The sequence below is a fragment of the Bos indicus x Bos taurus genome, chromosome 19 (genome assembly GCF_003369695.1).
Source record: "Bos indicus x Bos taurus breed Angus x Brahman F1 hybrid chromosome 19, Bos_hybrid_MaternalHap_v2.0, whole genome shotgun sequence".
In the NCBI taxonomy this organism is placed as follows: domain Eukaryota; kingdom Metazoa; phylum Chordata; class Mammalia; order Artiodactyla; family Bovidae; genus Bos; species Bos indicus x Bos taurus.
In genome coordinates this window covers 38,536,868-38,558,789 of record NC_040094.1, presented here as the reverse complement: position 1 = coordinate 38,558,789, position 21,922 = coordinate 38,536,868, and the positions used below count along the sequence as shown (strand labels likewise).

The 21,922-nt window shown below is 45.4% G+C and overlaps 1 protein-coding gene across 3 annotated transcripts in view; it reads left to right on the top strand.

Moving 5' to 3' along the window:
* Window positions 1-17,724: 17,724 nt before the first annotated feature.
* B4GALNT2 (beta-1,4-N-acetyl-galactosaminyltransferase 2) overlaps window positions 17,725-21,922 on the top strand; it is a 75,798-nt gene continuing 71,600 nt past the window's right edge. The window contains exon 1 of one of the 3 annotated variants that reach the window (XM_027518155.1): window positions 17,725-17,807. Coding sequence is in view for 1 of the 3 variants with exons in the window: in XM_027518153.1 (XP_027373954.1) it covers window positions 18,959-18,975 (17 nt within the window). In the remaining 2 variants the exon portion in view is untranslated. Of the gene's footprint in view, window positions 17,839-18,881; window positions 18,976-21,922 lie in introns of those variants that run through there. The other 2 variants (XM_027518154.1, XM_027518153.1) reach the window with 2 other exon arrangements.

The window sequence follows — 21,922 nt, the reverse complement described above, 5'->3', positions numbered from 1 at the left end:
TGTGCAATGGTACATTAGCAAAAGTGATGAAAGCAGAGGCTTGGGAAGGGTCTGCCCTCTCACTGAACTTCCAGATGATAAAGATTGGTGGATTGGTCTGGAAGGAGAAAAATTGAAAGACTAGAGAGAGGAGGTCTAGAGATACGTGTGAACGGACATGGGAGTGGGCATCAATGTGCATATGTTTTCCATCTGCTGCTGCTAGGTCGCTTCAGTCGTGTCCGACTCTGTGCGACCCCATAGACTGCAGCCCACCAGGCTCCCCCGTCCCTGGGATTCTCCAGGCAAGAACACTGGAGTGGGTTGCCATTTCCTTCTCCAATGCATGAAAGTGAAAAGTGAAAGTGAAGTCGCTCAGTAGTGCCCTACTATTAGCGACCCCATGGACTGGAGCCCACCGGGCTCCTCTGCCCATGGGATTTTCCAGGCAGGAGTACTGGAGTGGGTCACCAGTGCCTTCTCCCATGTTTTCCATCAGTAACCTTAAAAGGGCATCCATCTCAGAGGGGCTCAACAACCAGGTAGATTTGCTAACTCATTCAATGGATGTCAGCCAGCCTCTCCTTCCCCACCCTCCAGCCCTGCCCAGTGCATGCCAATGTGCCCATGAGCAGTATAGCTATAATGGAAGGGGTGCAGCTAAGCATGGCCCTGTGCGTGGGCTCCCAACTTCAAGGCTGGTCTACTTTCTGCTGCTGTCTTTTGAGTGTCTGACTGGTCAGCAGCAGAAACAATGGCTAAGCTGTCTCCCATTTCTAGGAGACCAACTTGCCACTCAGAGGCAGGTTGATAACAGCAGACCCTTTCTGCTCTGGAAGGTCCTAACTAGGATCAATGTAAATAGCCGGCATGAGGTTGTTTTCCCTGCCTAGCCCCTTAGTGCTTGCTCAGTGGGCCCAGGTACAAAGCAGCCATAATGGAGACATATTCTTCCCTTCCCAAGGGTGAATTGGCTCCTGCCACTGCTGAGCGCCCAGCCTGCCAAAGCAGACTATACTAACCTCCCCAAATTCCCTGGGAATCAGCTGGCTACCTAGAGGCAAGGTGGATGGACTTCACTCAACCCTTCCCCATAAGGGAGGGCAGTGCTTTGTCCACATGGGGGTAAGATACATTTGGGTACAAATTTGCCTGCCTGCCCTCAGCACTCCTGCCAGAACCCCCTGCATAGAATGCATCATCCATTACCATGATGCCTCTCATAAAATGTGGAATGGCAATCAGGGGACACTTTTTGTGGTGAAGCAAGTATGACAATCTTTTTTTTTTGGTGGGATCCACATTCTCTGGGTGATGGTTATTCAGCAATGAGTTGTAATTTTGGAGTTCTTGCAGGAGAAGATGAGCACATGTCCTTCTACTCCGTCATCTTGTATGTCAGGAAATTGGGAAAGGAGTACGTCAAGGTTGTATATTGTCACCCTGCTTATTTAACTTCTATACAGAGTAAATCATGCGAAATGCCAGGCTGGATGAAGCACAAGCTGGAATCAAGACTGCTGGGAGAAATAGCAATAAACTCAGATACGCAGATAACACCACCCTTATAGCAGAAAGTGAAGAAGAACTAAAGAGCCTCTTGATGAAAGTGAAAGAGGAGAGTGAAAAAATTGGCTTAAAACTCAACGTTCAGAAAACTAAGATCATGGCATCTGGTCCCATCACGTCATGGCAGATAGATGGGGAAACAATGGCAACAGTGATAACCTTTATTTTTCAGGGCTCCAAAATCACTGCAGATGGTGACTGCAGTCATGAAATTAAAAGACATTTGCTCCTTGGAAGAAAAGCTATGACCAACCTAGACAGCATATTAAAAACCAAAGATATATTATTTTGCCAACAAAGGCCCATCTAGTCAAAGCTATGGCTTTTCCAATAATCATGTATGGATGTGAGAGTTGGACTATAAAGAAAGCTGAGCACCGAAGAATTGATGCTTTTGAACTGTGGTGTTGGAGAAGACTCTTGGGAGTCCCTTGGACTGCAAAGAGATCCAACCAGTCCATCCTAAAGGAGATCAGTCCTGGCTGTTCATTGATAGGACTGATGTTGAAGCTGAAACTCTAATACTTTGGCCACCTGATGCGAAGAACTGACTCATTGTGAAGTGAAAAAGACTCTTCACTTTCTGCCCATTAGGGTGTTATCATCTGCATATCTGAGGTTGTTGATATTTCTCCTGGCAATCTTGATTCCAGCTTCTGATTCATCCAGTCTATCATTTCACATGATGTACTCTGCATATAAGTTAAATAAGCAGGGTGACAATATACAGCCTTGTCGTACTCTTTTCCCAATTTTGAACCAGTCAGTTGTTCCATGTATGCTTATGTACATGGACATATATGCACACACACACACATACTTATAACCAAAAGGTAGAGAATACACATTCTTTTTTTTTAATGTCACACACACACTTACAAAATGGATGCTTTACTGTGCCTTCAAAAGTCTCCCAAAAGTCAGTATCCTATAGACCACATTCTCTAACCACATTGCAGTGCAGTTAGAATTATACACACACATACACAGGCCAAGAAACCTTATTAATTTGGAAACTGACATATACTTCTAAATAGTGTGTGCCTTAAAGAGGAAATCTTAATGGAAATCTCTAAATATTTAGAAATGAACTATGGTGCAGTTCTGGTTTTTACCAATAAGCTGAACTGTGGAGGGAAAATACCATAAAATGGAAAGATTGTGAAAGAATCTAGGGGTTGGGTAATGGGTGGAAGGTATAGGATAGTAGTTTTAGCTCAAGGCTCACTACTGTGGGGTATATAAACTCACACCTCAGAGCTTGTCCAGATTTCCTCAGAATGAAATCAGGGCAGCACAGACAAGTGAAGGGCTAAGGAAAACAGGTCAACCAACCTGGAGAGTCACTTCTGTCCCCAAGCCTCCAGGAGACTGGTTCAGCTTGTAATTCAGTGAAGTCATGAGTGTGCATTTCAGTGACAGCATTCCTCCTTGTTCATTCACTAGGACCTTCACATACCCAAACCCAAGGTCATGGGGGATGGAAAAAGATTATTCAAGAAAATTATTATGTGTAATAGTAAGAGGGCTGCTTCATCCATGAAGCATGCTTCTGCAGTCCATGCTTCCAGGCTGAGGGGAAGAAAATAGCATATATTGGCCACAGGTTTAAAGGATATGCTCATTAGACAGAGGCAAAAAGGGGCCCTGACTTGGGCCAAGCACTTCAGAGGCCCTGCTATGTTTCTCCTATGAGGGGTGTGGGGTCCTCATGATAGGAGGAGTCTGGGCCAAGGGGATGTATCAACCCAGAGCCCACACATACCCAAGCCACTCTCTAGGTGCCCAGGACCCTGGAATTCCATGCCCACTTCCAGAATCTGCACAGGCCTCTCCCACAGGCCTGTGTCACCACCGTCAGCATATACATCCCTAGGCTTACGGAGTGGCCAAGGGTTAGTTCTTTGCAGGATGAGCCGATAGCACGTGAGATGTGAAGGCTTGGTTCATGAAAATTTATGAAAATCTGTGGAAAGATGAAGGAAGTGGTTGGAAGGGGAAGGGACTGGACCGTGGGATGCAAGACCAGGCTAGACCGTGGGAACTGGCTTGCCATGCAATACAGGGATGGCAGAACCCTAAGTTCAAAGTTGAGTTTCCTTTGCTAGTTTGTACCTCTTAATCCTCTTTACCTGTTTTTCCCCTCCCTCATCCTTCCCCCTGTAGTAACCACTACTTTGTCTCAGTATCTGTGTCTGTTTCTGTTATATTAATATTTGTTTGTTTTGCTTTTTAGATTCAACATATAAGTGAAAACATATAGTATTTCTCTTGCTCTGTCTGACTTAGTTCATAATACCCACCAGGTCCATCCATGCTGTTGCAAATGGCAAGATTTCATTCATTTTTATCATTAGTATTTCAACATATTACCATACAACTGGGCTCAATTCACATGCTAGTAAGGTTATACTCAAAATTCTTCAAGCTAGGCTTTAGCAATATGTGAACTGAGAACTTTCAGATGTACAAGATGGGTTTAGAAAAGGCATAGGAACCAGAGATCAAATTGTCAACATTCGTTAGATCATGGAGAAAGCAAGGGAATTCCAGAAAAGCATCTACTTCTGCTTCATTGACTACGCTAAATCCTTTGACTGCATGGATCACAACAAACTGTGGAAAATTCATAAAGAGATGGGAATACCAGACCACCTTACCTGTCTCCTGAGAAACCTGTATGTAGGTCAAGAAGCAACAGTTAGAACCAGACATGGAACAACTGACTGGTTCAAAATTGGGAAAGGAGTATGACAAGGCTGTATATTGTCACCCTGCTTATTTAACTTATATGCAGAGTACATCATGTGAGATGATAGACTGGATGAACCAGAAGCTGGAATCAAGATTGCCAGGAGAAATATCAACAACCTCAGATATGCAGATGATAATACCCTAATGGCATAAAGTGAAGAGGACCTAAAGAGCCTCTTGATGAGGGTGAAAGAGGAGGGTGAAAAGCTGGCTTAAAACTCAACATTCAAAAAACTAAGATCGTAGCATCCAGTCCCATCACTGTAATGCAAATAGAAGGGGAAAAGTGGAAGCAGTGACAGATTTTATTTTCCTGGGCTCCAAAATCACTGTGGGTGGTGACTGCAGCCATGAAATTAAAAGATGCTTGTTCCTTGGAAGGAAAGCTATGACAAACCTAGATATCACTTTGTTGACAAAGGACTGTATAATCAGAGCTATGGTTTTTCCAGTACTCATGTATGGTTGTGAGAGCTGGATCATAAAGAAGGCTGAATGCTGAAGAATTGATGCTTTTGAGTTGTGGTGCTGGAGAAGACTCTTGAGAGTCCTTGGACTGCAAGGAGATCCAACCAGTCAATCCTAAAGGAAATCAGTTCTGAATATTCATTGGAAGGACTGTTGCTGAAGCTGAAGCTCCAATACTTTGGCCACCGGATGTGAAGAGCCAACTCACTGGAAAACACTCTGATGCTGGAAAAGATTGAAGGCAAAAGGAGAAGGAGAAGGGAGCGGCAGAGGGTGAGATGGTTGGATAGCATCATGGACCCATTGGACATGATCTGAGCAAACTCCATGAGATAGTGGAGGACAGAGGAGCCTGGTGTGGGACAGTCCATGGGGACCCAAAGAGTCAGACACGACTTAGCAACTGAACAACAACATAACTGATTTACTTTGATGTTCAGCAGAAACTAACACAACATTGTAAATCAACTATACTCCAGTAAAAATAGAGAAAGAAATACTTGTTCTGAATCAGGTTTACATTAATTTGTCACCTGGGAGTTTCCACAAGTAAGCAGTACAGTCAGTGACAGCTATTAATCAAAGAAATTTACACAGTTGGCTTTATAGAAAAAGGATGAGGTTCAAGGCAGGGCTCAAATTCCAGCCCTGCCTTGAACTAACATTAGACATCTTCCATTAGGGTAATTAGGGTAGGCTCCTCTTCTTGGGTGTTGCATGCATATCCAAGTTCAAATGGCAGTCTTCTCTGGGTGTGATAGGAACTGCGGGGTGCTTTCCAATATCCATTCTACCCCTTTTTCTTCATAGTAGAACCTCAGTTGTATTCAGGATGTCAATAAGTTCGGCTGAAAAAAAACCTCCACATTTTCAAGCCTATCTTAAAGTTATGGGTGGTCGTGTGACACAATTCTGGCCAATAAGATGTCAGTGGAAGACACTGGCTTATTAAGGGGGGAAAACTCCACTGGTAGTTTCCGCTTTGTATACTTGGTCCTTCCTTCCCTACTCCCAGGAATGTGGAATTGATGGCTCCAGCCTTAGCAGCCATTATGTGAGCGGAAGGATGAAGACTCACCCCAGGAATAGCAGAGTGGGAACCAGAGGAATCTGGGTTCCTGGTGATGTGAAGCCATCATTCCAGTTCTGGATTACCTTTCTCTGGATTTCTTATTATACAAGGTAAATAAAACTTTTATTTTGTTCAAGCCACACTTTTGAGAGTCTCTTTTTCTTGCAGAAGATTTCAATTCCCAACAGATTCAATGTATTTTCTGCCTGCTGCCTGGCGTATGGACAGCTTGACTGGGGCTCCAGCAGCTTTCTTGTAAGTGACTGAATGCCAGAAGGGGCTTAAGACCTGGAGGATATGTGTGTAAGCAAAAAAAAAGTATATAAAACACCGAATAATTGGATAGCTGAGCCCTGGTTTGGTAATCACAGATAAAGGGGTATGGTCAGAAGTGCCCAGAACTCTTCCTATGCTTAGATTGGAAGACTAAGGCAAAGCTCCCCTCTGGCTTACTACCCCTGTTTGGTATTTCCACTGCTCTCTTAAAGAATCTGCCTGCAATGTGGGAGACCTAGGTTCGATCCCTGGGTTAGGAAGATCCCCTGTAGAAGGGCTTGGCAACCCATTCCAGTGTTCTTACCTGGAGAATCCCCATGAACAGAGGTGCCTGGCAGGCTACAGTCTATGGGGTTGCAGAGTTGGACATGACTGAGAAACTAAACACACACACACACACACACACACACACACACACACACATACACTGCTCCCAGGCCTGGGACTGCCACAAGGTACCCAACAAAACTCTATGGTAACCTGAGGCTTACATGATGCCATCTGGTTGAGTGAGGCACCTTTGTAAGGTGCTCATAAAAAACTGCAAACAATCTCCACCCACTCCTCACCTGGCCATTTGGGTCTCCAAGGGCCTTCTGAGTTAACTGCAGGATGATGCAAATAAGCAGCTTTCCCAAGGATCACAGGTGGAAAATGTCATCAGTTGTCTTTTGAAGTGGGAAATCATTCTGCTCGCACAACTCTGGACAAGTTGAGAGCCTGTGGGGATACACAGAGCAATGAGTGCATGGTTCCAAGCATGAACAAAAGCCTCCTATGAAGCTTCGGTGGGAACTGTGACTGGTTCACCCAGTGCCATGTTCTCTGTATTTGCTCTAGAAACAGAATGCTGGTTCTAGATGATAAAAAACAGTATACCTAAAACATCTCTGCCCTTTTCTGTCCGAGCTTGTGCATGGGGCAGAACAGAGAACTTAAGTGAATCTCAGCTCTAAGAAACCAAGATATTTCCTTAACATGTGTGGGTGATACAAACAGAACCTGGAGTCACTGATATGTGAAGAGTTAAGGATTTATGAATAATGTGGGTATTTAATGAACTTTCCAAATCTAGGCAATGGCATGAAATTCGTGGGCATGATGGCATGAAGACTCTGTGGCCCCATAATACACCTGGAGGTGGGAGGGAGCTGTGGGCACTTGCTGAAGCATCAGTTACAGTGGGTAATAGAGCCAGACAGAAGAGAACACGGGGGTAACCCCATCATAAAATTTGTGCAGCTTCTAACTACAGCTGGGGCATTATTATTGAGTTGTATGTCAGGAAGAAGAGGAAAACCCTGATATTTATGTGCACTCATGATCTCTGATGAAGGTGAAAGAGGAGAGTGAAAAAGTTGGCTTAAAACTCAACATTCAGAAAACGAACATCATGGTACCTGGTCCCATCACTTCATGGGAAATAGATGGGGAAACAGTGGAAACAGTGTCAGACTTTATTTTTTGGGGGCTCCAAAATCACTGCAGATGGTGACTGCAGCCATGAAATTAAAAGACGCTTACTCCTTGGAAGCAAAGTTATGACCAACCTAGATAGCATATTCAAAAGCAGAGACATTACTTTGCCAACAAAAGTCCGTCTAGTCAAGGCTATGGTTTTTCCAGTGGTCATGTATGGATGTGAGAGTTGGACTGTGAAGAAGGCTGAGCACCAAAGAATTGATGCTTTTGAACTGTGTTGTTGGAGAAGACTCTTGAGAGTCCCTTGGACTCCAAGCAGATCCAACCAGTCCATTCTGAAGATCAGCCCTGGGATTTCTTTGGAAGGAATGATGCTAAAGCTGAAACTCCAGTACTTTGGCCACCTCATGCGAAGAGTTGACTCATTGGAAAAGACTCAGATGCTGGGAGGGATTGGGGGCAGGAGGAGAAGGGGACAACAGAGGATGAGATGGCTGGATGGCATCACTGACTTGATGGACGTGAGTCTGAGTGAACTCCCGGAGTTGGTGATGGACAGGGAGGCCTGGTGTGCTGCGATTCATGGGGTTGCAAAGAGTCAGACACGACTGAGTGACTGAACTGAACTGATGATCTCTGACACAAGGTTTATAACCCAAGTTGGTTTTTAAATTCATCCAGCCAAGGCAGTCCCCTTCAGAGCTGGACACTTCAAGCCTAGAAAGGGTACCTATTAATATTTATGAACCCAACTCAATTCTTCTTCACATTTTTTCATGGATGTGCCACAGAGATTAGAGAAAGATCATTAAAAAACTACACTAGCTTGGCATTACAAATATAGAATAATATAGAAATAAAAAATTATAGATGACTTAGCTATGAAATATGACTAAAACTACTGCTGCTGATGTAACTTTAGGGCCAGTGTCAAAGAGATACATAACTCAGAAAATAATAGAAATTGTTGGAAGGCATTTTGGAATTTAATAAAGAGCATTTTACTGTTTTTGGAAGTATAGGAAACTCTGTTAATATTTATGGCCATAAGCATTGAACATTAGGAATCTAAGATCATAAATACCAACCAAAAAAATAAGTGGATACCCATTTATACAAAATTGAAACAAAATTTTGTTACTTTAAGTTCCACATGGCAGTTCCTGGACCAAATTGGTTTGATATTTGAAGAGCTCCCACAAGGTCCAACTGACAGATCCCATCCCAAAATCTGACATGGAAATATGAGATCCTCACAAAAATTCCAAGAGCTGACATGTCTTCTTCGTAGAACCTTTCATTCTTCTTTCACTTCAAAGACAAGAGAAATGGAAGAGTCTTAAGACAGCCTCTGGTGAACAGCTTTGATTTCTAGATTGACCAATTTTGAGGCCCATGACTTTTTTGTGGGGAAGGCACAGCATTATCAAGTTGCAACTGCTACAGCAGTGCTGTGTAACAAACAGCCCCTAACCCAGTGGCATGCAGCAGTGCATATTAGCCATCACACTCATGCTTATGGGTCGGTGGGTCAGCTGGAAATGCTCTTCTCATGTATGTTTCAGTTTTCTGGAACCAGGGCATTTTTTCTCCCATAGTGATGGCAGTGGCACAGAGGAAATGCAAAGTCACGCTACAAAAGGCATAAGGAAGGGTGAATAATTGGGAACAATAATGCAATCTACTATATATGGTATGTTCATCAGCAGTTGAAAAAAGGAGGTGTAAATAACCCAATTCTCTAGACTTAGAATTGTGAGGACACTGCTGGGAGATCGAGAAAGATGAGAGCTGAAAAGCATACATTAGGCTTAGCAACATGCAGGCCACTGGTGATATTAACAAAAGCTAATTTTGTGATATTGTGGAGTGGAATCCACAACGGGGAGATAGAGGCATGTGTGGCAGGTGGAAGAATGGTGGTAATGAGTATAGACAACATTTCAGAGATCTAGCTGTGAAGGGAGGAAGGAGACTAGTAGCTGAAGAACAATCTGAGGAGGATTCTTCTTTTTTAATGAAAGAGGCACAAACATGTTAAATGTTGCCTATAAGGGTCCAGTAGAAAGGGAGAAGTTGGAGATATACGAGGTAGAGGAGGTGACCGATAGGGCAAGGCCTGGAAAAGGGGGCATGGAGGGACCCAGGAAACAGGGGAGACTTGCATTATAGGGAGGAGAAGGGACACCACCAGGTCCCACTCGACTCATAATGAACTTAGAGAAGAAACTGACTCCCCCATCTTTTCCACAGCTGGTGTAGTATGCTCTGACTTCCTTTTCCTGCCATGGAGCATCAGTATTTTGGATCTGTGTGCCCCTCTGGATATTTAGTCCCATACATTTCACCAGAATCAACTCAGTCTTCACTAGATTCCCTCAACATTGTTGCTGTGAAAGCAAGCACCACAAGTTCTAGCCTTGGATCAGAAGGTCCAGAATTGTTTGGAGACTGTACTGGTTGGCTTTTTTGCATCAGCATGACTAAGCCATGGTTGCCCAGATATTTGGTTAAAGTATTATTCTGCATGTGTCTGTGGAGGTGTTTCTGTATAAGATTAACATCTGAATCAGTAGGTTGAGAAAAACAGATTGCCCTCCCCAATGTGGGTGGGCCTCATCTGATCTGTTGAAGTCCAAAGTAGAACAAAAAGGCTGAGTGAGAGAGAATTCTTTCTATCTTCACATTTGGGAAATCCTTTTCTTGGTCTTTCAGACTCAGTCACTGACCTGAACTATTCCATCAGCCCTCTTGGATCTCCAGCTTTCTGATTACAGATCTTGGGACGTCTTAGTCTCCATAATCACATGAGCCAATCCCTCATAATAAATCTGTCTATTTAGATATAGATATGTAGATACCCTAGGGGTCTTTTGGTTTTGTTTCTCTGGAGAACTCTGACTAATACCAAATCCTTGGAATATCCCCTCTTAGGAAAAAGGCTTGGCCTGGGGCTGGGAAGAAGTTTAGTGGGAGGATGCTGGGGCCTCTGGTGTGAGAGTAATGTAAGTGGGGGGCACCTGCTCCACTCTCCCCATTAGAGGAGCTGCTGCTTTAGTCTTTCCACCATGAAGACAGTACTCTTAGGAACAGTGGAGGATCATGCGTTTGGGACCTCTGTGACACTGGTGAGTCACTGAAAATTCTGAGAAGCAGGCTCTCTTGGCTTCTGGCAAAGAGATGGCCAATGGCCTTGCTTCTTAAGCCCTTTTAGCCAGGTGTTACCTGAGGCTGAAAAAAAAGTCACAGTCTTCATCTTGATATGACCCTGGAGTTTGCCCAGCTGTTAGATTCACATCCATAGGTGACACACTAGATGTGGAGTAAAGGACAAAAAGGCACTTATAAGGCTCCACAGTGATCGCTGGGGCTATCAGCATCAGCAGGGTGGAGGTGACAGAAAGCTAATCCAAGAGGCAAGAGATCCAGTTCTGAGTAAAGCTCCAGCTGTGCCCTTCCCTGTGTGTCCTTGAGAAGGTCAGGTCACCTCTCTGGGTCTCAGTTTCTACTCTCTTCTTTTGCCCCATCTTGTCCCTATGATATGTAGAGACTCTTAAATTCTCCATCTTCTACTAATACCCAGAATCAGGCTAAGGGAAGAATATTATTTTGCAGGTGATTCAAAGATAAGTGTGTTCAGTCACTCAGTTGTGTCAGACTCTTTGCTACCCATGGACTGTAGTCCACCAGGCTTCTCTGTCCATGGGGATTCTCCAGGCAAGAATACTGGAGTGGGTTGCCATGCCCTCCTCCAGGGGATCTTCCCAACCCAGGAATTGAACCCAGGTCCCCCACACTGCAGGTAGATTCTTTACTGTCTGAGCCACCAGGGAAGCCCTCAGAGATGACAGGTGTAGCTCATATGTTGGTGGTGGTGGCAGCGGTGTAGCTGGTCTACCAGATGACAGGCCCAGTTCACCGCTTCGTTTGGTGTGTATGCTGCTCCCATGCCCGGGTCTGCTATCAGGTACCCAATAAACCCAGTGATATTACAGGTAACCAGAGGCTTATGCAGTTTTACCTGGTTGAGTGAAGCACCCTTGTAAAGTACTCATAAAAAACTGCAAACAAGCTCTACCCACTCTGGCCTGGCCATTTGGGTCTCCATGGGGGCCTCTGAGTTAACTACAGGACCGATACAAATAAGCAGTTTTTCCAGGGGAGTCCAATTACAGGTGAACAATGCCATCAGATATCCTTTAGAGTGGGAGGTACTTCAGATATCCCTCTTCCCACCTCGTGTCACTCAGCCTAAGATGGTAACAACTTCTTACTGCTGCTTACTGCCCAAGGGTTTTACCATCTCATTTTGATTTCTTAACCCTACTCACATCTCTGTAAATAGTTCTCCAGTCAAACCCTTTGGACTGAGTCAACAGTGAAGCTGACATGGACAGATGTATATGATTGTTTAAGGAAATTTAAATAATTTTTATTTATTTATTTTTGACTGAGGAGCAGATTCCCCTGGCTTCTGGCAAAGAGATGACCAATGGCCTTACTTCTTCTCGTCTTATTGCTGCACGGGTGGGGTGGGGTGGCTTTCTCTAATTGCAGCAAACAAGGGCTACTCTCTCGTTGCACTGCATGCGCGTCTCCTTGTGGTGGCTTTTCTTGTTGCAGAGCACAGTATCTAGAGCATGCAAGCTTCAGTAGTTGAGGCACCTGGGCGTGGGCTCTGTAGTTGTTGCACACGGGCTTAGTTGCCCCTCAGCATAAGGAAGTTTAAATATTAATCAGAGTTTCTCTTAAAGCTTAGGATTCAAATATACTGGATTTATTAATAAAAAATATGTCTTAGTTGACTTTTCTTGCAATACTGCTGTGTAAAAGCCATCCCAGCAATGCTTACAAGCATTTATTCTCATGCTTGTGGGTCCAAAGATCAACTAGATTTCAGCAGACCTAGACTGGGCTCAATAAGCTTTAGACTGCTTGTCAGCTGGCTTGGCTCCTGGCCATGGGTTCAGTTTGAATCCCCTTCCTGGATTTTCTTCTGGAGTCAAGGCTGAAAAGCCATCTGCTACCTGGGGCATGTTCTTCCAAGGAGAGCTTGCTGGAACTAGGGAGAAAAAGGCAATCCATGCATATTTCAGCCTCTGTTAACATCCCCCAGGCTAAAGCGAATGTTTTGGCTGACCCCAAGTTTCAGCTTGGCTCACCTTGTGGCCATGGCAAGAATGTGATGTAAAACTCTAGTACAGGGGAGTAAAGTATTGGAACCCATAGTTCATTCCACTACAAAAAATAAGATTTGTTCCTTGAATATGGAGCTTACACTTGTGATTCCACTAAATTCAATATTAACTTGTAAGTCAGAAAGAGAAAGGCAAATACCATGTGATATCACTTACATGTGGAATATGTAAGTGTCATATAAAATATGACACAAATGCATTTATCTATGAAACAGAAATAGAATCAGAGAATAGACAGGTAGTTGCCAAGGGGGAAGGGGGTGGGAGAGGGTTGGATTGGGAGTCTGAGATTAGCAGATGCAAATTGGTATATACGGATATGTCAAGTTGCCTTCCGCCATGACTCAAAAACAATTGTGAGCTTTCCTGGGGCTAACTGGATATTGTAGAATCTGGATACCCAACTATGGCCTAATTACCCAGCTATTATATGAAAGCTTAAAGAGATGGGATGATTCAATCCCACTGATGTGGGGATCTCCTCAAAAGGAGACAGAGACTACACTAAAACAATCCTTAACCCAAGCACTTGCCTTAAGGTTGCCAGACCCAAAAAAAGCATTCCAACTATATGTCCATGGAAAGGAAGGAATAGTCTTGGGAGTGTTAACTCAAAGGTTGAGACCTGTGCCCTAGTCAGTAGGTTACTTACCCAAGAGGCTTGACCCAACCGCCCGAGGCTAGCCTCCCTGCCTTAGAAAATTTGCAGCTATTCCAGTCCTGATAGAAGATGCTTTAAGACTTTCTCTTGAGGACAAACTATTTTTACCAGTCACCATGGGAAACAACTCCTGAATGGGAGAGGGCCATTTATGGATGTCTGATCAAAGAATCCTCAGATAGCAAGTCTGATCAAAGAATCCTCAAAAAATCCAGGCTTGACTGTATCCCCTTGTGAGCTTCTTAACCCAGCTACCCTCCTGCTTACCCCAGAGGGCTCTCTCTTCTTTCACTCTTGCTTAGAAACTTTGGACCATTGGACAAAACCCCAAGAGGGATTGTCAGAAGATCCTCTGACCAATCCTGAGGAAATCTGGTACACTGATGGGAGCAGCTTTGTCTTAGATGAAAAAAGGAGAGCAGGATATGCAGTAGTCTCTAACTTCAAGACCATAGAGGCTAAACCTTTACCACCAGGCACTTCAGCCCAATTAGCTGAGCTCATAACCCTGACTTGAGCTTTAGAGCTGGGAAAAGGAAAAAGAGTAGCCATTTACACTGACTCCAAGTGTGCCTTGCTGGTGCTACATGCACATGCTGCTATTTGGAAAGAAAGAGGCCACTTGACCACCTGAGAGTTGGTCAAGAGTTGACCATACTTAATTGAGAGTTCCCAATTAAGTATGATGATCAAATTCTCAGGCTCTTGGAGGCAGTCCATTTGCCTGCTGAGGTTTCAGTCTCCCACTGTAAAGGACAGCAAAAAGGGAGCACGGAAGTGGCACGAGGGAACCAGACAGCCGATGAGGCAGCTAAGAGAGCAACATTACAGAACAGTGACCTAATAGGGGTTACCACCCTAGTTCTGCAGACTAATTTGCCAGAAACTCCTTCATACACTGAAGGTGAGACTCTTAAAGCTAAGAGTGAGGGCTTTCAAGAAGATCATATGGAGAGGTTCCAAAAGGAGGGACTCCTTTTTCTGCCTGGGAACCTCCAATGGAAGTCGGTTAACTCCTTATATGCCACCACTAATTTAGGTGACAAGGACCTCCAAAGATTACTAGAAAGGTCCTTCAGAGGAACAGGCCTCCAAATGACTATAAGGCAAGTGGTCTTCTCTTCTCTCACTTGCCAATTAAACAACCCCAAGGAGCTTGGAGACCCCAGCTGGCCCAGCCTATCCAACAGAATGGTACCTATCCAGGAGAGGACTGACAGATGGACTTCACCCAGATGCCAGTTTCTCAAGGATATAAATACCTACCAGTTATGATAGATACCTTCACAGGATGGACTGAAGGTTTTCCCACCTGGACTGAGAAGGTCAAGGAGGTGGTAAAAAAAACTGCTCCATGAAATCATTCCAAGATTTGGCCTGCCCAGGTCACTACAAAGTGATAATGGGACATCATTTACTTCTAAGGTCACCCACGTGGTCTCTAAAGCATTGGGCATTACTTATTAGCTCCATTGTGCCTGAAGACCTCAGTCTTCAGAAAAAGTAGAAAGAACCAACCACATCTTAAAATCAGAGATAAAAAAGATAACCAAGGAGATCTCCCTCTGGTGCAAGGGGGCTTCAACAATAGCTCTCCTCCACACCCGTAGTGCCCCTAAGGAACAGGTCAGTCTTAGCCATTATGAGATGCTATATGGGAGACCTTTTGTTTATATCAATGACCTCTTCCTAGATCCAGAGACTCAGAACCTCCGATCTTACACCATGGCCACTGGGCAATTCCAAGAAGAAATATGCTTATGGGGTGTCAACAAGGATCCAAAAGAGTCTAAAGGGCCACCACTATATGCTCCAGGGACTCAAGTCCCAATTAAGGCCTGGAAAGGCAGGTCCCCAAAGGCTCAACTCCAGCCCACATGGAAGCGCCTCTACCCTGTAATACTTTCTACCCCCACGGCAGTCAAGGTACCAGGGCCTGACTCCTGGATCTACTGCTCATGAGTCAAACTGTGGAAGAAAGCAGATGAGGACACTCAACATACCTGTGAGCCCCTGGGAGATCTCAGATACCTACTCAGGACTACAGATAACTACACACACCATATGATCTCACTAATATCTAGACTCTAAAAAATAAAACAAACAGACAAGGAAAACAAAAACAGAGTCATAGATACAGAGAACAAATGGGTGATTGCCAGAGGGGAGGGTTTCAGGGGTGTGTGTGAAATAGGTGAACAGAAAATCTCCAGTTATAAATAAATAAGCCAGGGAATGTAATATACAGCAAAAGGAATGTGGCCAATAACACTGTAATATCCTTGTATGTGGGACAGATGATTTCTACACTTACTGCGGTGAGCATTTCATAATGTATGCAGATGTCAAATCACTATGAAGTGGTGCACCTGAAATTAACATAACACTGTACATCAACTATATTTCAACTGGGAAAAAGAAATCATTTGACTTCTCCCCTGAGCACCCCTCCTCTTGGCTGACTCACTGGACCAGGATGCAGAGTTGGTTTAATCAACCTTCCAAGAACACTTTTCAGGAGGCACCAGGATCTTCTGGATCCATCTCAGACCCAAATAGATAAGCGCTCGATTGTCAAAGAGAAAGAGTTTGTGTATATAACTGCGTCAATTTTCTGTACAACAGTGATTATCACAAGATTATAAATCACCCACATTTCACTAAAAAAGAAAAAAAAAAAAAGGGTTTGGCCTTTGGCCCAGTGTCACCAGTGATGGTGGTGCATAGATTGGGCACTGGAAGTGGCTGGAATAACCAAGCACAGAGGAGGTCCAAATGACTTAAGAACTTGCTAATTTATCAAAGAGACTGCCAGAAATGGGCCTACAGATAGGGAGAAGTGGAGGTCTTGTCATGGTGGTAAAATAGCAACCCCGGCCACCATGAGAAAGCCTCATGTCATCCTGGGAGAGGCTACCCTCAGGCTAGCCCAGACAGCATGGAGTAAAATGTGCTCAGACCTGGTCACCTGTCAGGGCTCCAGGTAGACTGGAGGAGCTCTTTCTTCACCTCTCAGGGCAGCAGCAAACACTGCTTGGCTCTGGGTCTAGACACCCAAGGGACCACAGCCAGACTTTGCCATGGGGAACTGGTCTTTAAGCCCTGGCTAAACTAAGCTGAAAAAGAGCAAACATCCTTACTTAAGTAACTTTCCCTTCCTGCCAACCACAGAGAATGTGGTAAACAATGGGGTGTTTTTACTTCATGTACCTGAAAGCGCTACAATGTCTTGCTGATTACGCTTGTCCAGGAAATCCTAGAATCCGGTTTACAACTATTGCTGCTAACTGAAGCAAACTGACTGAGACTGCCCACCCTGGCCGGGCACCATAGTAACAATATGCATGGGGTATAAGATAGGAGGTTCTAGAAAGGAACGGGGAACTAATAAGCCACCACCAACCAGAAGAGTTCCATAAAGGTAAAAGGAGACACTATATGCCCTGCCACCTCCGAGAGTCCTTTCTAGCACCCATCTTGGCTGAGCAATGCCTGAGCCAATAGGAAGGACTCTGAGTAGGAATGATTGGCCAAAGACAACCGGGAAACTAACCCCCTTACCAAAAACCAAGACTGCAAGCTGAACGACTGCAAGTTGAGCTGCCAGGCAGAGCAGTTCTTCTGTGTTCCCTTATCCTACTGCTCTCCGCCTGGGCGCCTCTTCCCAATAAAGTTTCTTGCTTTGTCAGCATGTACTGTCTCCTCTGACAATTCATTTCCAAGTGTTAGACAAGAGCCCACTTTCGGGCCCTAGAAGGAGCCCCCTTCCTGCAACGTTGGTAGGAAAAGTTATCTGCAAGAGCCACTCCAGAACTCCCTCCAGCAGAGTTTCTCTTTTTTGCTGGCTGATGAGAAGCTCTGAGCTGACTTTGGGACTCAGCTACACCAAGGCTGTAGATCTCTCTGGTTGTAGATCTCATCCCAGACTTTCTGGGTTTCACTGATTGGGTTTGATTTTATGTCTGTCTTAAATTCCTTTTTGGAACTTATATGGACAGAAAATCTGTCATTTTGCAATGGCATTACTAATGCCATTGTTTTGTCTAGTTTAAAACAAGGTTATGTTCATGATTTAAATACTTGATCATACTAAAATACAATACAATCACACTTGAGGTGAACTACAGGGAGCCGCCCAGCACCGCACCTGGCTGAAAAGGGATGGGCAAACGCTAATTTCACCTGAAATCCACCAGACTCTTCCAGACACAGGCATTTCGTGGCTGTACAAGAGTGTTAGAGGGACTTGACCAACTTCGCCAGAACAGTTCCGGTGGGGCGGGGATGTGGAGTGCGGAGCGCGGTGGAGGTGGGGCAAGACGGATCTCCGCGAACTCAAATGTGAGCTGCGCGGGAGCTTGTGAGGCTCGCGGACGAGTGGATGGATACCGTTTCAACAGAGCGGAAAGTGAGAGGCCGCGGTCGTAGGGAGCCTAGAGGTGGGCGCGGGGATTTTATTCTTTCTGGTGGAGACGGTGCTCCGTTTACCCACCAAGAAGTGTCACAGAGATTGGGAGTGAGAGATTGGGAGTGACGCGGTGCAAGGACGGGCTCCGACAGCCCGGGGCAGGTGACCTAGGCAGGAGAAAGGAAGTGCGGGCGCCACGGGCAAAAAACGTTGAGTCCACGCGGTTCTCCACGGAGAGAACCCCCCCCCGCCCCACTTTTTTTTTTAATCAACTCGGGCCAACAAGAGGAAGTCTGGCCGGCTTGGGGGCTCCGCGTCCAAGGGAGAGAAACTGCACCACTCATCAGGGGCTTCCGAGTCACCCAGACTCCGTTCAAATCCCAGCTCTTCCATTCAACTGATCACCCTACTTCGCCTCAGCTTCCCCGTCCTAAAAGTGGGGCTAATAACTGCACTGGTCTCTTAGGGCTGTTGTGACGAATAAATGGTACCACGTAAATAAAGCGTTTGTGCCTAATATCTATCATAGGCAGGGACTATGTCATTACTGTCACCTTGGGAATTCCTTGGTGGTCCAGTGGTTAGGCGGAGAAGGCAATGGCACTCCACTCCAGTACTCTTTTGCCTGGAAAATCCCATGGACGGAGCAGCCTGGTAGGCTTCAGTCCATGGGGTCGCTAAGAGTTGGACACGACTGAGCGACTTCCCTTTCACTTCTCACTTTCGTGCATTGGAGAAGGAAATGGCAGCCCACTCCAGTGTTCCTGCCTGGAGAATCCCAGGAATGGGGGAGCCTGGTGGGCTGCTGTCTATGGGGTCGCACAGAGTCGGACACGACTGAAGCGACTTAGCAGCAGCAGCCAGTGTTTAGGACTTTGGAGCTTCCGTTGGAAGGGACATTGAGTTCCATCCCTGATCGAGGATCTAAGATCCTAAAAGTTTCAGTTGTCCCCCTAAAGACCAGAAAGATGCTGGCGCCAAGCTGTGCTCAGGACAAGACCCAGGAGATGGGCGGGGGTTGGTGGTGAAGTGGGCGGGTTCGACCCAAGCTCTCGCGGCTTTCTCTACCCCGGGTTGGTGCCTAGGGCTGGACAATCGGCTGGGAGGCTGCCGGGCTCCACCAGCCCAGGGCGTCCGAGGCGGCGGGATTCATGATGACTTCGTTCGGGTGAGTGTCTCTAGAGCAGAGGTCAGTCTTGGCCAGCCAGACGCGCCTTCGGAGAGCGGCCAAGTGCGGGGCCCGCGGACGCCAGGGTCAAGGGAGGGGGCAGCCGGTCTCTAAATTAAGTCCAGTCCGCCGCCTATTTAGGTGGGGCAGCTAGGAGACAGTGCCTGGGGACACTGATGAGAACCCTTGCATATTCTCGACCGCTACGCTCTGGGGAACACTGGTTTTAGAGGTGGAAATGGAAAATTTGACGTGGAGGTTGCTTCTCGAGCCTGGAGTGCGTAGCGCGGTGTTGCCGAGCGTGCGGGAGCGGCCTGGAACCCGAAGGCTCTGAACAGGGCTGGGAGGTGTGGTTCCCCGGGGTGTGGGACCCCGGCGCGGAGACCGCCAGCTCTGGGCAGTCGGAAGCTGCGGCTGCGTCCCTTATGGAGCTTCAGAAAACAGCCTGGGGTTTAGGAGTCAGAGATTTTGAAAAGTCGGTTCTCAGGTCCAGGCGACAGTCTCGAGGCAGAGTGTTTATTTTGTGGCTCCGGGTGCTAAATCCTCTAAGGAATAGCGTAATAATTAACAGGGGAAAAAATAGACTTGGAGGGCTCATTTAGTTTTTATAAACCAGGAAGAAGGATCAGAAATACAATTTGTGCCTTTTTATCCCCAAAGTTTACTTTCTTTGTATTTTTCAAAACTAAAACGATCATTTAATGCTAACAAGGAAGGCGTCTTCCGGCAATACAAAAACGTGTTGGTGGGATGATGTTTTATGGGCATTAACATGAAGCGCAGTTTGTAAGCGCTTCAGATGGTAAAGGATCCGCTTGCGATGCGGGAGACCCAGGTTGGATCTCTGGGTGGGGAAGACCCCCTGGAGAAAGGAATGGCTACCTACTCGTATTCTTGCCTGGGGAATCCCACGGACAGAGGAGCCTCGTCCAGGGGGGTTGCAAGAAATCGGACACAACTGAGTGACTAACACTTTCACGTTCACTTTTGTGGCTGAGCGAAGAGAGGAGGTAGCCCTTTCATCGCAGAAAGACCTCTCCCCTTCCTTAGCCAGAGACTTCCCTCATCCCACATTCCTTGATGAGTGAGAAGGAGCCCTGGCACCAGGCTCCCAACTGGTGCCAAGGAATTTAAAGCTGGCAAGTCCTCAACAAACTTGACTTTCCCTTCACATATGGACCGCTGAAATTGTGAACAAAAGGTCTGGGTTTTGCCTGATATTTTTGCTGTTTATACCTCTGTAATAGTAAGGCTGCTGACTCGTGTGGCCTTGGGGAACTAAAGTTTTTTCCTCAGAAGAAACTATTTCTTTCTTTCTTTTTTTATTTTATTTTTTAACTTTACAATATTGTATTGGTTTTGCCATATATCAACATGAATCCGCCACTATTTAACCTTTGCCTTTTTAGTTTTCTTTTTTATTAAAAAAATACCTGACTCTGAAATAGATATTTCTGATTTTTGTCCCTCTGTGATAGGATAGTTCACTCCAACACACCATGCTACTGCTACTGCTGAGTTGCTTCAGTCGTGTCCGACTCTGTGCAACCCCATAGATGGCAGCGCACCAGGCTCCCCTGTCCCTGGGATTCTCCAGGCAAGAACACTGGAGTGGGTTGCCATTTCCTTCTCCAATGCATGAAAGTGAAAAGTGAAAGTGAACACACCCTACCTACCCAAGAAACAATCGCCATAGTAGCATGCAGTGAAACTCAGTAAATGTTGGTCGGTAAATTCCTTTCATCCACTGTGGAGCACTTATTTGTTATGAATAGGCCCTGTTCTAGATTGTACCACTAGAGTTCACCTCAGCACTCTTTGAAGTGTCATGTCCAAGCTACAGTTGTGGAAACGGAGAATAAAGGTTGTCCAAGGGCTACACTGAAAGGAGCAGGTTGGAATCTAACTCTGAGGATAGTCAGTACTTTTTTGATTTATTCATAGCATTTCATTCCACAAAAGTTTGATAATCTTACCATGTGAGAGGCATTATACCAGGAACGGGGAATACAACTGTCCTGACCTCTTGGGGAAGTTATGACTCTAGCATATTTGACATCATCAGTTGATCATTTTTTAATACCCTTCTCTACAGGACAGAATTATCTTCAGTAATAATATATAATGCCAATGATAATTACTATTGTCTTGCTTTCTTTTCATTTGCAGACAATTAGAAATAAACAGCAATTTTTAAAGATATTCAAATTGGGTAAAATAATTTATATATGAATTAATTCAGTTCAGTTCAGTTCAGTTGCTCAGTCTTGCCCGACTCTTTGTGACCCCATGAATTGCAGCATGCCAGGCCTCCCTGTCTATCACCAACTCCCGGAGTTCACCCAAACTCATGGCCATCGAGTTGGTGATGCCATCCAACCATCTCATCCTCTGTCATCCCCTTCTCCTCCTGCCCCCAATCCCTCCTGGCATCAGAGTCTTTTCCAATGAGTCAACTTTTCGCGTGAGGTGGCCAAAGTATTGGAGTTTCACCTTCAGCATCATTCCTTCCAATGAACACCCAGGGCTGATCTCCTTTAGGACGGACTGGTTGGATCTCCTTGCAGTCCAAGGGACTCTCAAGAGTCTTCTCCAACACCACAGTTCAAAAGCATCAATTCTTCGGCGCTCAGCTTTCTTCACCGTCCAACTCTCACATCCATACATGACCACAGGAAAAACCATAGCCTTGACTAGACGGACCTTTGTTGGCAAAGTAATGTCTCTGCTTTTGAATATGCTATCTAGGTTGGTCATAACTTTCCTTCCAAGGAGTAAGCGTCTTTTAATTTCATGGCTTCAATCACCATCTGCAGTGATTTTGGAGCACCCCAAAATAAAATCTGACACTGTTTCCACTGTTTCCCCATCTATTTCCCATGAAGTGATGGGACCAGATGCCATGATCTTAGTTTTGGTAAATTCATACCAAACAAAATATACTTGG